This window comes from Mesoplodon bidens (genome assembly GCF_964165515.1).
Source record: "Mesoplodon bidens genome assembly, chromosome: 6".
In the NCBI taxonomy this organism is placed as follows: Eukaryota; Metazoa; Chordata; class Mammalia; order Artiodactyla; family Ziphiidae; genus Mesoplodon; species Mesoplodon bidens.
In genome coordinates, this window is record NC_138162.1 from 116,666,600 (window position 1) to 116,682,423 (window position 15,824).

Genomic DNA, 15,824 nt, shown 5'->3' on the forward strand with positions numbered 1-15,824 from the left:
CAGCAGCACAAGCCATAGTATCCCGCAGCTTACTCACAACACAGCACCGTCCATCACACACCGCTCTCCCGAAGGCGGCCCCGGATGCATTCAGCCCCTTCCCGTCTCCGCAGGACTCCCTCCAGTCACACTGCGGCCGCCCGATCCCGCTGAACCTGCCCCGGCCAAAGTCATCGGTGACGTCCGAGGGGCCGACTCGTCCTCACTGACTTCACCTGTCGGCGACCGTGACTCACGCGCCCGGGCGGCCCACCTCTCCCACGAAGGGCCTCTGCCCCCGGCCTCACGCTGCCCTGGCCGCTCGACCCCACGGTGGCCTTGTCCTGCCCCCGAGGAGGCTCAGGTCAGGCCTGCGTCCCGAACACGGACCTCAGACACACAACCGCCCACCGGACGCCCTCGCCCAACCCAGCCGGTGCTCCGAGCTCCCTGGCCCGAAGCCCGGGAGACCTGACGGCCGGCACCCCGCTCCAGCCCTGCACGTCCCGAGGGTCCGCACGCCCCGCCCCGCAGGCCGAGCCTCAGGAGCGCCCCCCGCCACGCCACGCCCCGCCCCACGGTCTGGACCCACAGAGCGGCCGGACGCCTGCCCCGCCCACCCTGCTCCTCTCCCGCCCCGCCCCCAGCCCCGCCCCCCCCTGCCGTCCACACCTGCCGGGGCTCCCGCCTCGGGACGCGTGCTCAGCGTGGCTCCTCCCCCCGCGGGGAACTGCGTCAGCCTGCCGCCCCCACGGTGCGCTCACGAGTAACCCTGCCCCTCGGACACGACCAGCATCCCCGCCCCCCGTGGCTCGTGTCCCCCCGACCCGAGTCACCGGCCGGGACAGCGCGCGGTGCCCGGGATCGCGTAAACACACGTGCTCGGCAACCACCAGACACGTGTCGGCATCTGACACCCCGCGTGCCGGGAGGCCTCGGGAGCAGGGAGCAGCGCTGAGCACACAGTCGGTGCTCCGGCACGTGTTGAGCAATGACACAAGGCCCACCGGGCGCGTGGGGCCCGGGCTCCTCCCGCCGGACACCTCAGAGGCCTTTCCACAGCGCACCCGTCACCACCTCCTCGCAGGCAGTTCTCTCAGCAAACCTCTACACTTGTTCTTAGAAGCACACGGTGCCGCTGACGCACGCGTCTCCTTTCAGGGGTGTGACTGCAAACGGAGAGCCATCTCTCTGCGGGCCCGCAGACGCTGCCGACCCCATCGCTGGTCCGTCCACCCGCTGTCACCCCAGCGTCTGTCCCCTGTCGCTCCGGCCCTGTAACGCGAGAGACGCGGGACGACCCTCCCCCAACTTCGAGGCTGCGCGCCGGGCGCCTCGGCTGCACCACGGCTGTAACCGCGGGGGGCAGTGACAGAGGGAATCAAAGGCCAAACCACACACTGTCATACAGATTTTAATAGAGTTGCTGATTGACTCATCACAGTAACCATTTTTACTGTAATGATATGCAGCTTTACTACATGAGTATAAATAAAAACAGATAAATACAGCTCTAGGCAACATCACAGATTAACAAACTAAGCATTCTTCATGAGCCAAAACTGAAAACAATGCTGAATAAGAAGAGATGCTGACACCCTTGCCCATTCTCATCATACCTTCTCTACAAGGGTACTCAAATGAGGCGCTCCACCCACATCGGTCAATCTGTTCGCCCATGAGCCAGGCACATCGATCTCATGGTCTCCAGTGTTCCCTCCATTGGCTGAAAAGCAGACACACCCCAACGTACCAAAAGGAAAAGTGGAACAGAGTGACGCAGACAACCACAAGCGCGCTGGAGACATGGCCCCCCTCCCCTGTCTCAGCAGGGCGGACACACCGAGAAGAAAATCAACATCCGCCCGAGATGTCAGTCTCTGAAGCAGGACCTGAAATCGGAAAGGAAACGTGGGAGACAAAATCCACGCCACGTGTGACTTCGTGAGGCCACGCCTCTCGGGGGCAAATGCACGGATGACAGGTCGAGAGGAGACGCACAGGACCATCATTCAGGAAGGACTGCCCTCCAGACACCAGCAAGAAAGCGTGGAGGCGGCCAAGAGGGGAGGAACGGGGACAAAACACTAACTGCAGGCAAACAGCAAAACTCAGAAGGTCTCGCGAAATTCCTAACATTTTGCTCAGCTCTCAACTGTCACTCTAATCTGGCCTCATGATCTTATAAACCTTCCAGATCGTAAAGATCTTCCGTGATCTCACAGATCTTGCAGATACATTAAGAACCAGGAAGTGAAGAACCACTGCTAAAATGTAAAAACAGCTCATTGCCAGTTATGTTTCAGAAAATGTGCCCGTAAAAATTCATTTTTGCCTCTTTTAGGCCAGTGCTTCAAGTAAACTGCCTTTGCCAATAGTGAATTAAGACCACGATTAAGTCAGATATTTCCAAAACCCACAATTCCAAACACATCCCAGTACATTTTCAACTCATCCTGCAAAAAAGTGCAGTGTGGATTCAAAACGTCACTGGACACCTGGACGCGACCTATGCAAAGATTCACAGGTTCTGTTCAGATTAACGTTTTAACTGCCACCTCTGCAATTCTACTGTTTTCATTTCATTTTTTTTAAAGGTTAACAGTATTTAACTTTTGGTTTTAATCTGCAAAATAATATGTAGTGTTTCAGCTTCCAGTTAATGAGTCAAAATGGACAGGTCAGAAGACAACCCAGGGGATGGCAGTGAAAGATCAGAAAAGGTTTCTGTACACATCTGATCACAGAGAAATAACCATAACCACATCTTAAACCCTTGTTCCCACTGTAAACTTTGTTCATATCTCCATATTTCTAAGTCTGAATTAGTCTACAAAAATCACATTAAAAAGGTAAAATTACTTAAGTGAGATATTAACTGATCTGTATTTTATAAATTTTAATCCATAAAAATATAAATAAGAATGGTAAATTTTTAAGAAAGAAATATACATTTAGTGCAAGTTATGAATTACATTTCTTCTTCAGTGTCAGCAGTAAAACACCTTGAGGAAAGAAAAGAAAAAGACTGATCTAATTTCAAGAAAAAGAAAATTCCAGTGTTTAAACATGCAACTCATACCAGGTGCAGCTAAACAGAATTCTTCCTTCTCGTCACTGTCAAGGAAGCAGCATCTTGTCTCCTTACGCTCAACAGTACGTGTGTATTATAGGAGTTTTAGAAACAGAAAATCTGCATACGACCAGGTCACATTATCCATAAAGTCAGAGAGGGGCGGAAAAAAAAGCAAAAAGAAAACTGTTTATCCTCACAAGTCAAGTTCCCCGTCGTTGGTTCTGAACCACACGGCACCCGAGCAGGAGCTCGTCTCTCCTCTGTGGAGGCCTTCCCGGTGCCACGGCCCGTCGGCGCCCACATGACTGCACCGAGCATCTCGTGACGGGGCAAACTACAGGGTTAAGGGCACAAGAAACACTCCCTTCTTCTGTGTGAAACCTCAGTACAACCTCAGTACATCTCAATATGAGAAAGGACTGCTTCCAAAGGGCACACCAACTTACAGAGGCTTTGTTAGAGCGCGCGAGAGAGGGGCGGCGGGGAGAGGGAGAAGCTCGTCCGGAATGTAGAAAGGTAGCGCCTTAACTGTACACTTCATGAGTTAAACAGAAAAGTTTTGATTAAAAAAGGGCAAGACCTTGCAGTCTTAGAGATGGCTCGATTCAGAGGGATCCCTCCCGCAACAGGCACGTCTCTGCGGTGCTGGAGAGCAGCCCGGGGGCCGGGGTCAGGCTCGGCCGCCCTCCCCGTGGAGGGAGGTCCAGGCTGCACCCCGGGCTGAGCGCATCCAGCGCAGACAGCAGACCACGTGGCCCCCTCGTGGGATGGGAGATACTCACCGGCCTCCTTCTCTCCCTCCTTTCCCTCCCCCAAACAACTCCCCCATTCCACCAGCAGGACTGCAAACCACGCTGCAGCAGCCCGGCTTTTCTATTTCCTTTTCGGAAGGGGGTTAAAGCGCGGCGCTGCTCAGCAGGCGGGCCTCCTCCCCGGCCTCCTCTCCCTCTGACGTCACGGGACTCAGTTGAACATTATGGACGCGGGGTCTTGGTTTGCCGTCTGGGCCATATGACGGAGGATATCTTTTTTTGTGATGATACCAAGGAGGCGTCTGAAAAGGATAAACAGAAGGCTGCCGTTAAAATCAACAGGAAAAGAAGAGAGGAGCTAACTCCACAGCTAAACCCTTTTTGTTGACAGGAGTACAGCAAAGCAAGCAGCCTGATTCTGTATTTTCTAAAAGCATTTTATCGGTGAAGATAATTAAATACCCAGCACCCATCCTTGGATATAGCGAGTACGACGTCACTAACAGCTCGGTGTCCTTTCCCCGAGACTGAGGATGGGCCCCCGTGAAGCAGAGCCACTCTGAGTAACGTGTGCCAGCGAGAAAGGGACAAAGACGGGAGGATGTAGAACAGAAAAGGACGCTGACCCCACCTGAGAAGGAGGATGTGTTCCCACCGCATCAAGAAAGACGTGTCTGATGACCAAATCCCCTCAGTGTTCCGCTTTTTTTAAAGCCAAAATGAACTAACTTTAAAAAAATAACTTAAGGATTGCCCAGTCGTATGCAGAATCTACATGAAAGCACATACAATTGCGATAAAATGCATATAAAATGGTCAACACAGAATTTCAATCCCAAACTTCAGAATCCCAAGAATAAATCTCTGAGACAACCCAAATTTCTAGTACAGTCATCAATGTCTTCCTTTTTTGATTTTGGTCAAAAAAGTTCAGATACAGTGCTTTTATGAAAGTCTGAGTTGTTAATGCTTACATTAAAAGATAGGTGAAAACGTCAAGAAGCAGTCCTGAAAGATGATTATAGATGAAGCAGAAAGCAGAGTGGATGGGTAGCTACTTACTATTCTGGTTAGTAGCTTTTTTTAAAAAAGGATGCATGAAACACTTGTGAAGGGTTAGCGCACAACAGGGGTGCCTGGTCGGTGCTGGACTGGGACAGGTCTCACGGAGGGATGGCAACTGCAGGGCAAGACAGTTCCAGGCAGTAACGGCCAAAGCCAGGCCACTTATCGGATGATTCAAAATCATCTCCAGTCATGACCCCACTGGGACAGAGAGCCAGTTAGAACCACCGCACATGGCTCTCAAAGCTGCTGACAGCGTTCTAGAAACAGCCTGCGAAGGGCACCGGGGCCCACGCCCCAGGGCTCTGCAGGTACGGCAGAGAACGGAGGCCCGTGACAACCACGTCTGAGCCAGAGTCCCCACAAGACGGCCAAAGACCAGGGAACAAGACAGAGACGGGGCGGGGCTGGGGGACACTGTAAGCAGAGCGGCTGTCCTCGAGGGCACGTATTTGCCGCAAGAACGTCCAAGAGGGTCCGCTCGTCCGCCGACCAACTGCCTACAGCCCCACAGCCCCAAATCCAAGGAAAGACCCTGACGGGAGGTGGGACCCGCTGGCCCTCCCTACGGTGGGGCCTGAACACGCCCCCAGCCTTGCGGACAGACTGCGGGCGTGTGGGGGCGGGAGGGTCACGGCCCCCAGGTTCCCGCCTCGGCCCCGGCGGTCTGGCGGCGTGTGCCCGGGTGCACGGTCACATCACAGCGCGCCCCCCACCCCCGGGTCTGGGGAGCAGCTGCGTGATCACCAGGGGCTCGGCGCGCCGCGTCAGCTCCTCCAGATGCTCTACCATGTTCTTCTTGGTGATGATCCCCAAGACGGTCCTGCAACAGACCACGTGATGCTAATGACTGCGGGAGAACTGAGGCGGGAGGGGCTTCCAATCATAATGATAGAGAATGCGAGAAAAAATTAAAACATGAACCATAAGAACGCTTTCATGAGCTTTAGGAAAACAAACACAAAAATGATCTGAAATCCCAGGTCCCACTGCACGAATTGTACTGACTTTCCAAAGTGACATGATCCTATTTGAAACACTGGTGGGTGGTTATCCTTTTTAAATTAAAAATCAAAAGCTCACAATGACGATGACTACAAAAAAGTACAAAGAAACAGCATCCATCACAGCTACGAAACTCTGAAATGGAGCTTCATTTTCTGCGTTCTTCCCACAGAGGAGAGTGTTTCTCTCATTTCTGAAATGTCGCCCGCGGCCCTCCTCACTGGGCCCACCCCGCCGGGGAAAAGGCAGAGGCGGCTCAGGCTCCTCAGGGTCTGGCCTCCAAGCCTCTTGCACGTCAAGAGACTTAAAAAACCCCGTCACTATTACTTGGAATTAAAATAAAAGAAAACGCACACTAAATAAAGCTGACTAATACACGCGCTCCCTGATTTTCAGGACCTGCCAAATTCTGCTTCTTAAAATAAGCTTAATAAAAATGATTTTTTGATTTTATACATTTTTCTCTAAATAATGATTATTTCTCGGTTAATATCATTATTATAACATCAAGCAAGATGATGAACAAATTCTCATGAGGGTACTTGAAAATAATTCAACTGCTTTTTAATCATTAAAACAAAATTCTGGTAACTGGCTTTATAATGGAAGTGAATGACTTCAACTACAATGTATGGCAATACAGACGGTGAATGTCAAGAACCCTAAAAAGCTTTCATCTTTGAATTCTGAAAGCCCATTCAGCGTGCCCTTCAGGGTGACTGGATGTCCCTGTGATCCAGTTGAGTCAGCTCTGTATGGCACTGCCTCAGACCATCCTGACTTCCCAAAGAAGTCACAGGGGACCTCATTCAGTCAAAGGCTCTGGTCCCCCACCGATGTCAGTTATAAAGCTGTCACTGGGGGATGCTCGGGGAGGGGCGGCAAACAGGGAGGGTAGGGAATGGGAAAGGCAGAAACAGGTTCTTTGCTAATGTTTTCTCATTATGTTTTAAAATAACATACTTTGGGCTTCCCGGGTGGCGCAGTGGTTGAGAGTCCGCTTGCCAATGCAGGGGACACGAGTTCGTGCCCCGGTCCGGGAAGATCCCACATGCCACGGAGCAGCTGGGCCCGTGAGCCATGGCCGCTGAGCCCGCACGTCCGGAGCCTGTGCTCCGCCACGGGAGAGGCCACAGCAGTGAGAGGCCCGTGTACCGCAAAAAAAAAATAATAAAATAAAAAATAACGTACTTTTCCTTAAGAACAAAGACAAACTAACTGAACAGTTCTCAGAGCATGGGAGCCAGTTTCCCTCCAAAAAGCTAAAAAAATGCACTACATAAAATAAACACTAACTCAATAGATGTTCTTCTCTGACAAAATGTTTGAGGTAAAACAGACAAAAACCATCTATTCACTTGCATTTATAGCTGGAATCAAGAAATGTGAGCATCTTGACAATTCAGGAAAAGAATCACAGTTTAGTTCTTACTCATTCTTTTCCACCCAGTTACATGCAATGATTAATTTCAGTTAATATGTTAGTAACGTCTGCCAAACCGCAAGGTACACAGTGAGGACAGTCACGAATTTATTAAAGACACAATGGCAAATTTATAGACTTCTAAAGTAATCTTCGTATTTACCAACAGCCCTAAAAAGGAGGAAATACACATATTTCCTCTCTTTAGTTACTGGAGAAAAGAGATTTGATAGTAATAAGGGCAAATCCAGTGCTGCTTTATTACTTTCAGAAGTGCAAGGAAAATCAATGCAAAATGGGATTCACGTAGGAAACAATTTTCTGTTCCCTGGGCGGGGGGCAGCGAACACTGACCTGAGAGTGAACAGGGCGTGACCCAGCATCTTCCCCAAGTATCAATACTGGTTTCCAAGAAACACCAGTCCCAGGAGTTCCTCTGCGCCCGTTTTCCTCCCCTAAAGGGTGCACGTTTGGAAAACCACGTTTGCTGTTCACCCCCCTCTGAGAAGCTCCACTGTATTTAATCCAACCCTTTACAAACGCATATGGTCACGGACCTCTTTTTTGAGCCATTCTAGTTAACATCCTGCTGGTTCCACCAAGACTAAAAGATTTTGAGAAATTCTGCTAATCCGAATACACAACGTGGGGAACCTTCAACGCTGACCGACACCCGCCTAGTCTCACTTTCTCCCTGCATCTCAGAGTCTAGGCTCCTCAGGTCTTCTTCCCCCCAAATACACAGTTATTTTCCACCTCGAAGGGCCCAGCATGAACTGTAACATATTGACCATTAGACTCTCCACTGAAATGCAGAAGAGATGAGCTCTCTTCTTTTATCTACCAGTCTATTTTCCTTGAAGGACATAAGTAAGGAAAATATAATCAAGGCCAATAAACACGAAAAGCCACCCCCCCACCACGCTTTCTTACAAACAGGCCGGATCAGGTAAGATCTTCCTCAGCTGTCCCCCGCCTCCCCCCTTCACTCCTCTCCAGCGTCCGTGCTGCTGAGAACCTGAACTCCGTCAGCAGAGTGCACGACGGGCATGAACCCACACAGCCTGTGACGTGCTCCACCGGGACTGCAGAAGGACATCCACACTTGTTAAGACACAGGAGGACAAGCCACGCCAGGCACAGAGAGCAGCACAGAGCAGGTCAACGTTCAATAAGCCAACTCACTCCACCAGGCTTCCAAGCGAGCCATTCAATACTAAAAGGACCCCAAACCTCCATGAAAAGGTACTCCATTTAGCGTGTACTTATTAAGCTTTTTAAACAATGATGTCTGGCACCATTACTCTTTAAATCAAACATTAAACAGAAGAAAGTAGTTATTTCACAACATACACCTCTTCTCCCATCAGCATCTGTGGCATTTGATCGTCGGACTCCCTGCCCTTGATCAAGAGCTGCAACCCTCCAATGACTTATTTCCTCTTACCTAGACTTAATCTTAACTGGTTGGCACAGTGGAAACACCAATCATGGATCGAGTTCTCTAGCTTTCTGCTTCTGTTCCTAACCCAATACAGGCTAAGAAAGAAAACAGCAGTTTAAGGAATCACAAAGAAAGAAGACAGACTCTATCGGTCAATCTCCACGTAAAGCAGCAAGAGGCTGGGCTTCCGAGCTGGAAGGCTACCTGACCCCTGAGCTACGCCATGCTGATCACGTGCCTGGACACATCTCCCCAGCCTCGACGACCACCTCTGTGCAGGGGGCCGCAGAGGTAAATGAGAAACTCGAGGGAGGTGTCCCATCGGGAGGTGTTCACTTTCCCTCCTTTCTCGACAGAGGGGTCGTGTGTTTTGTCCCTACGGGACTGTTTGTTAAACCGCTGGGTCCTGTAAGTGTGCGGTGTTTCCAGGAGCCTCACGCGGTGCAGGGGAATCATCCCGCCTACACACAGTCCAGCCTTGCTGTCATCCGCCTGCAGGTAAAACACTGTGCCTGAGGATTCCAAGTAGGAAGAGCCACACAGTAGGGATCAAGGGGCCCGGAGAGAAAGGGCAGGAGGCAGATGCCAGCCCAGGAGCAGGGGAGGGACGCCGGGCTGAGGCCCGTGCGCCGGGGCGGGCCCGCAGTGCGTCTCCACGCTGCCTGACACCCGCCAGGCCATGCCTCCCCACACTCCTACCGTGGGGAAACACGTGCAAAGTTTACGTGCAAAGGGCAGAGAAATCAATTTATACATTTTAAATGCACTGGTGTTCATCTGCCAGCTCCTTATTCAAAAGATTTGTGGATGGAGACCACAGAAAAGCAGAAACAAAGCGTCTGCAAAAGGTTTTCATCTAATTCACAAACCTCGTTTAATTATATATGCTTTCCCTCATTACGCGATAAATCAAAGAGTAAACAGCAAAACATTTAGAAAGCTATTACTGTACTGGAGATGAATACTCTAACCATGGAACACTTACAAAAAGAGAACAGGGCGCCGCGGTGCTCCAGGCCGCGGGCTCCGCCGCCCTCTAAGAGGGGAAACGCCCCCGGCCGGGCCCCGCCCATCCCGCACCAGGACGCCCCGGCTCCCTGCAGCTGCGAAGTGCCCCTGACAAATGTCACTTCTTGTTTTGGCAAAGACCTGGCAGTTGACACTCTGCTCGCCATTGGTAAGTGGGACTCCGAGGACCCCCCTCCTCCCGGGAGGGCGATGGGGCTGACCGGGCCCCCCAGAGCGTCCCGCAGGCTGGCGGCGGCCCGGCCAAGCACACTCACCCGTTGTGCGTGACCAGGCACTGCCGCAGGCCCAGCTTCCGGAAGATGTCCACCACGATCTCCATGGGCGTGTGGTCCGTGACCGTGAATGGGCTCATGTCAAGGATGCTGCGGAGCTTCAGTGGCCGGGGACTCTCTGCTGGGAGGGACGGGGTGTGCTGTGCAAAGCACACGCGGGAACTGCCCACTATCCCTTCCTGTTTTTTTCTGGCACTCTCTGAAGAGACAGAGAAGACCAAAAATTAAAAAGCGGTAGGTTTTCTTTGGTTTGTTTTGTTTTCAGGACAACCTGCTTATTCAGAGATTTAAAACAATAAATAAACGTATCCTTTTGTTCCCCTCTTTCTTTTCCCATCTTCCTAACCAAGAAAAAAAAACGAATGAAAAGCCATTTAGCAATTTCTTAAGTTAGACAGAATTAGAATCCACGAATAACAAATCATCTTCATGCAGATAAAATACGTGTGGTATACTTATATCATGGTATAATTTTCTTTGCTGTGGTCTAACTTTGGGGGACAAGGAAGCATATTGGGAATACGGGCTTTTAAAGGTACACAAGTAACGACAGTACCACTGACTACAGGAACGCACCCCCGAGCGGCCTGCCTGTGCCGTGGGCCACTCCTCCTGCCTTGGAAGTGGGAGAATCGCATCCTTGCCTGGACCGTGCTGTCTGTCCTACCCCTGTGAACCAGCTAGTTCTTCCTCTTTTCTGATGTTCAAGCTTAATTTTCCAGGTGCGTCATGAGGTGGGTTGAAAGTACAGCTACACACGTAACGGACGCCGACCGACTTCCGAGGTTTATCTGCACAGGCTCCGTTCGTTCCCGCTCTTCGGGGCTCCGCCTCAAGTGCTCCTGTCCTGTGCCTACTTCCTCCCTGCCACCTCTCAAACTGTGAGACAACAGGTGGCCAAGACGCAGAAAACGGCAGAGCAGGGGCAGAGGCCGTGGGGAGGAGAAGGAATCCCACGAGAGGGAGAGAATACACAAGCAAAGTGAGAGAGCTCACACTCCTCGTTAGTATGAATCCAAAGCTGTGTGTACAAATATCGTATCTGTCATACTGAACATACTCTGAACGTGAGTTTTGCCACAGAAATACGTAAGCCAAAATAACAAGCATCAGCCCTACACGAGCAGTGAGCCCAGCTCATACACACACACCGCGACGCCTTCTCCTCCTCCCGTCCAGCAAGGCCCTGCTTCACTGTGCGGTCACGGTCAGTGACGTTCTAGCGCTAGGGCTCCCTAAAGCACCTCAGAAGCACGAGAAGGGCACAGAGAAAAAGAAAGCCCATCAGCAACGGACATAAATGACTTCTGGAAAATGCTCGTGAAGCTGCTTTTGGCCCGTAGAAGCATCAGGCTAGTGGCTTGTGGACGGAGGAACGGAGGTGCTGTTAGCTTGTATGACAGTTGCTCTGTGAAACCTGGTAGTGACAGATTCCAAAAACACCCCCCAGGGATCTACAGCTCTTTCACTTGTATTAATTTTAGAAACCAAAAAAGTCTCTATACTCATAAAATGGTGCTTCAACTACCTGAGCAGGTACAAAGCTAATTTTAACTCCCACAAAGAGATAAACAAAAGGCTGGTCCACGTACTGCAGTTCGGATTATTGAGTAAACGCTGTTTCACAGTCTAAGGCAGATAATAATACTGCCATGGGAAAAACCTTCAGCAGATCCTCTCTCCCAGGTGCACAAGCTAAACCTTTACTCTGAACAGAAGCTCCCGAGGGGGCAGGAGAAAAGTACAACGAGGGCAGCAGCCTAACTGTCACCATGCCATGTACCTTTCTAATCGTGTTCAACACGTCGGCGGTATTCGAGTTCTCACGCATTAAGAATCTCCCTGTAAAGCTCACAGCTCCTAGCACGTAATCAGAAAGGAGCAAGTACACTTTTATACCTTAAGGTGGAAAATAGGAAAGATGATGCAATTCACACTATAAATGTAGTATTAAATATATGCTTCATTTTAAACAAATCTATAAAAAAGCATTCAGCCTCACTTTTACATCTGGACAAAAAAATGCAGGAGAAATATCTCTCCATTTGGACTAAACTTTAACACAGTAAACTGTCATCTACTCCTGGTGAGAGTCCATGGCAGAACCACGACTTCGTGCAATCTGGAAATACCTTACAAAATTGCAAATGCACTACCCTCTGGTCCAGCGATTCCATTTCTAGTATTTCCCTACATCTGCATAGGCAAAACGTCAAGTACACAAGGTTATCAGATATGTGAGGCGGCAATTTTTATCATAGCAAGGCTGAAAACATCTTAAATGTCCATCAGCGGGAAGCAGATTTTAAAAAATCATGATGTATCCCACAATACATCCACTCAGTGGAGTACTGTGTAGCTGTTAAAAATAAAATGATTTGGAAAGATGTACAAGAAAACATTGCTTAGTGAAAAAAACAAGACACAGAACAGCACGTATTGGGTAGCATGTTATGACTTGTTTTTAAAAAAGGAGAAAACGTATACACTTACTTACACAGGCAGAGAATGATACCTACAGAAAACGTAAGAAGCCAAGGAGACAGCTGCCTACGGAGCTAAACTGGTGATTACGAGGTCGTGGGTGAGAGACTTTTCACTATATACCTTTTTTTTCTTTCTCTGTATGGCAATTCATCACTATAAACTTTTAATCTTCTCAAATTTGAACTATGTGAATGTACTATCTACATACAAACTAAAAAAAGGGACTTCCCTGGTGGCGCAGTGGTTAGGAACCCGCCTGCCAATGCAGGGGACACGGGTTCGAGCCCCGGTCCATGAAGATCCCACATGCCGCGGAGCAACTAAGCCCGTGCGCCACAAACACTGAGCCTGTGCTCTAGAGCCCGCGAGCCACAACTACTGAGTCGCGTGCCACAACTATGGAGCCTGCACGCCCTAGAGCCCATGCTCCACAACGAGAAGCCACTGCAATGAGAAGCCTGCACGCTGCAACCAAGAGTAGCCCCCGCTCACCACAACTAGAGAAAGCCCACGCGCAGCAACATAAATAAAACGCAGCCAAAAATAAAATTAAATTAAAAAAAAGAAACTAAAAAAAAAATTTTAACGATATAACATAAAATTTAATGCCGAGTTTATAAATAAATTTGGAGAAAACTGCTCTTTTAAAATCTTGAGTTTTCCACCCCCAGACAGTATATAGTTCACAATTTATTCAAGCATTCCTTTAGGTCCTTTGATAAACTATTTTATATAAATATCTATAAACTATTATATACAAAACTCTAGTATACAGGTCTATTTCTCCCATTCAAAAACTAAAACTTTACCAAAATATATGTTGGCAAATATTTAAGGTATGTTAAAAAAAATCATGCTGTGACTAACCCTTCTGATGACATGAGTTGCTATTTCACACATCTAAAGTACCCCTATTCCCTTAAACTGACATTATCTGCTGGTCCCCAATGGTCTATTTCTCAAGACAGTAATAAAATCAACTTTTAAAAATCTGTCCACAGAATCAATGGGAATATAAATAATTCTTAACTTTACCACTTTATCTTTTAAAAACCTGGGCTTATTTTCCTTTAAATTTCTACATAAATTCCAAAATTCTGACCCTTTTCTTTTTTGCTTACTATTACAACGTAGTGAACAGCGAAACTTTCTCTGACTGTAGGTCGGCCGTGGTGACGGCTCAGAGGCTGAAACACTTGAACACGGCCACGTCTAACACACACTCTGACCACTCGGACAACTACCAGTCTATTAGCTCAAGGGAATGCTAGGCTTTGAGCAAGTCTCCCAAAGCTGCAGCCTTTCCTTAGCTGAACTGGATATTCTGCATAGGCTCTTTTCTTTCTTTCCTCTTTTTGCTTGAATAGCTCTTGTAAACTGAGAGCTTCCAGTTTGCCTTGAGATATGCTGCCCATCTACACCATCTAGCCTTCCCTCTTCAAATGGCTCAAGAACTGAAATATTTTACAACCCTTTGGCCACAGAGGTTAAGTTGGAGGGAGGTGACTGGCTTACAGGAATGACCTTTGGGGACAGGCTGAACGCTCTACATTTTCAGCTCCGAGTCCTCTACTGAACACCAGGAGTGGCTGGACGAAAATACCCTCTATCACAGGGGTCCCCAACCCCTGGGCCACGGACCAGTACCGGTGCGCGGCCTGTTAGCAACCAAGCCACACGGCAGGAGGTGAGCGGCGGGCGGATGAGCAAATGAAGCTTCATCGGCCGCTCCCCATCACTCGCACCACCGCCTGAGCCATCCCCCATCCCTACCCACCCACCCAGTCCGTGGAAAAACTGTCTGCTGTGAAACCAGTCCCTGATGCCAAAAAGGCTGGGAACCGCTGCTTTAAACTATATATTACAAGTTAATACTGTAAATCTACATCCAAAAATTGAAAAAGCAAAACCCTACGGATCTGACATGAGACACACCAAAGATGATGGAATTTTCAACAACCTGCATTCAAATAAGCCAACTTTATTAACTACAAGAAGGTATTTAGCTGTATGCCTCGGCAGTTACTAAGGCCTTATATTACATGCTATTATGAATACTGTCAACAAGACTTATCTGAGTGAGAAAAGAAAGAGCCGGACTCCAGTCCCTGATAACAATGCCAAGTCAAAAGATAAAACAGTATTTAGCTGGAAAGCATCCCACAGAAAAGGGTAAATTCCCTTCCTAAAGCACCTAAGATATTACGAGACATAAAATACACCACTTGTCCCCACGAACCCAACCAATTAAATTTTATAGCTTTCCTTTCTTTCAGAAATCTATTACATATTTATATTCGTCCACCTAGGTATCTAGATACCAATAGACAGAGCCGTAGATAGACGTATATGTGTGTGTAGTTCTTTAAAAGGGTACCTATTGCAATTGTCAGGTCTCTTCTGAGGGCAAATCCCACTAATCTCTGAGACTCTTTGGACATTATGACAGGAAAGCCGTTGTAGCTGGTCTCGTTAATCATGTTTTCTATGTCATCCACGGTCATGTTGTCCTGGGTCAGGACGGCCAGGGGAGGGTCACTCCTCCGAGGTCTCATGACGTCGGCAGCCAGGGTAGTATGAGTGAATTCTTCTTTTGCATCCAAGAAAGGGTATCCGTTTAGCCGGATGTGAGCTTCATAAATGCCTTCCCGCCCAAAGGCATCTCCAACCCATTTACTGGTCATTACTGCGGCCATCAGGGGAACAATATACTCCAAGCCTCCAGTGAGCTCAAAAACAATGACCACCAGGGACACAGTCATCCTTGTCACACCACCTGAAAAAAATAAGACCACAGGTCAGCAAGGGCAGGGTCCTCACCAATCCACGGTGGAAGAATTTCTGCACTAGGCAGGCGGACACAAATTATAAACGGAACTTAGTGCAAAGGATCATTGCTATTTTAATAAGATCTAGAGAAAACAATCTTCTTTGTTCATAACACAGAAGACTATTAATATAACATTTTTTTTTTTTTTTGTGGTACGCGGGCCTCTCACTGTTGTGGCCTCTCCCGTTGCGGAGCACAGGCTCCGGACGCGCAGGCTCAGCGGCCATGGCTCACGGGCCCAGCCGCTCCGCGGCACGTGGGATCCTCCCGGACCAGGGCACGAACCCGCGTCCCCTACATCGGCAGGCGGACTCTCAACCCCTGCGCCACCAGGGAAGCCCCTAACATAACATTTGAAAACTGGTTTACTTCAGATAAAAAAATCACAGCTGACCAACTAATACAGTTTGCCATTTTGGTTTAGCGCTTTCACAAAGACATAATTTCACCGCTATAAAAGCT

At 49.0% G+C, this 15,824-nt stretch overlaps 1 protein-coding gene across 7 annotated transcripts in view; it reads right to left on the bottom strand.

Annotated features, from left to right (window-relative positions):
* Window positions 1–1,377: 1,377 nt before the first annotated feature.
* Window positions 1,378–15,824, bottom strand: part of CLCN3 (chloride voltage-gated channel 3) — an 85,495-nt gene continuing 71,048 nt past the window's right edge. For 5 of the 7 annotated variants that reach the window (XM_081236668.1, XM_081236664.1, XM_081236667.1 and 2 more), the window contains 4 exons: window positions 14,910–15,308; window positions 10,028–10,244; window positions 5,620–5,695; window positions 1,378–4,109 (listed from right to left, as the gene is read on the bottom strand). In XM_081236668.1, coding sequence (XP_081092794.1) covers window positions 3,951–4,109; window positions 5,620–5,695; window positions 10,028–10,244; window positions 14,910–15,308 — 851 coding nt within the window. In that variant the 3' untranslated portion in view covers window positions 1,378–3,950. The remainder of the gene's footprint in view (window positions 4,110–5,619; window positions 5,696–10,027; window positions 10,245–14,909; window positions 15,309–15,824) is intronic. The other 2 variants (XM_081236669.1, XM_081236670.1) reach the window with 1 other exon arrangement.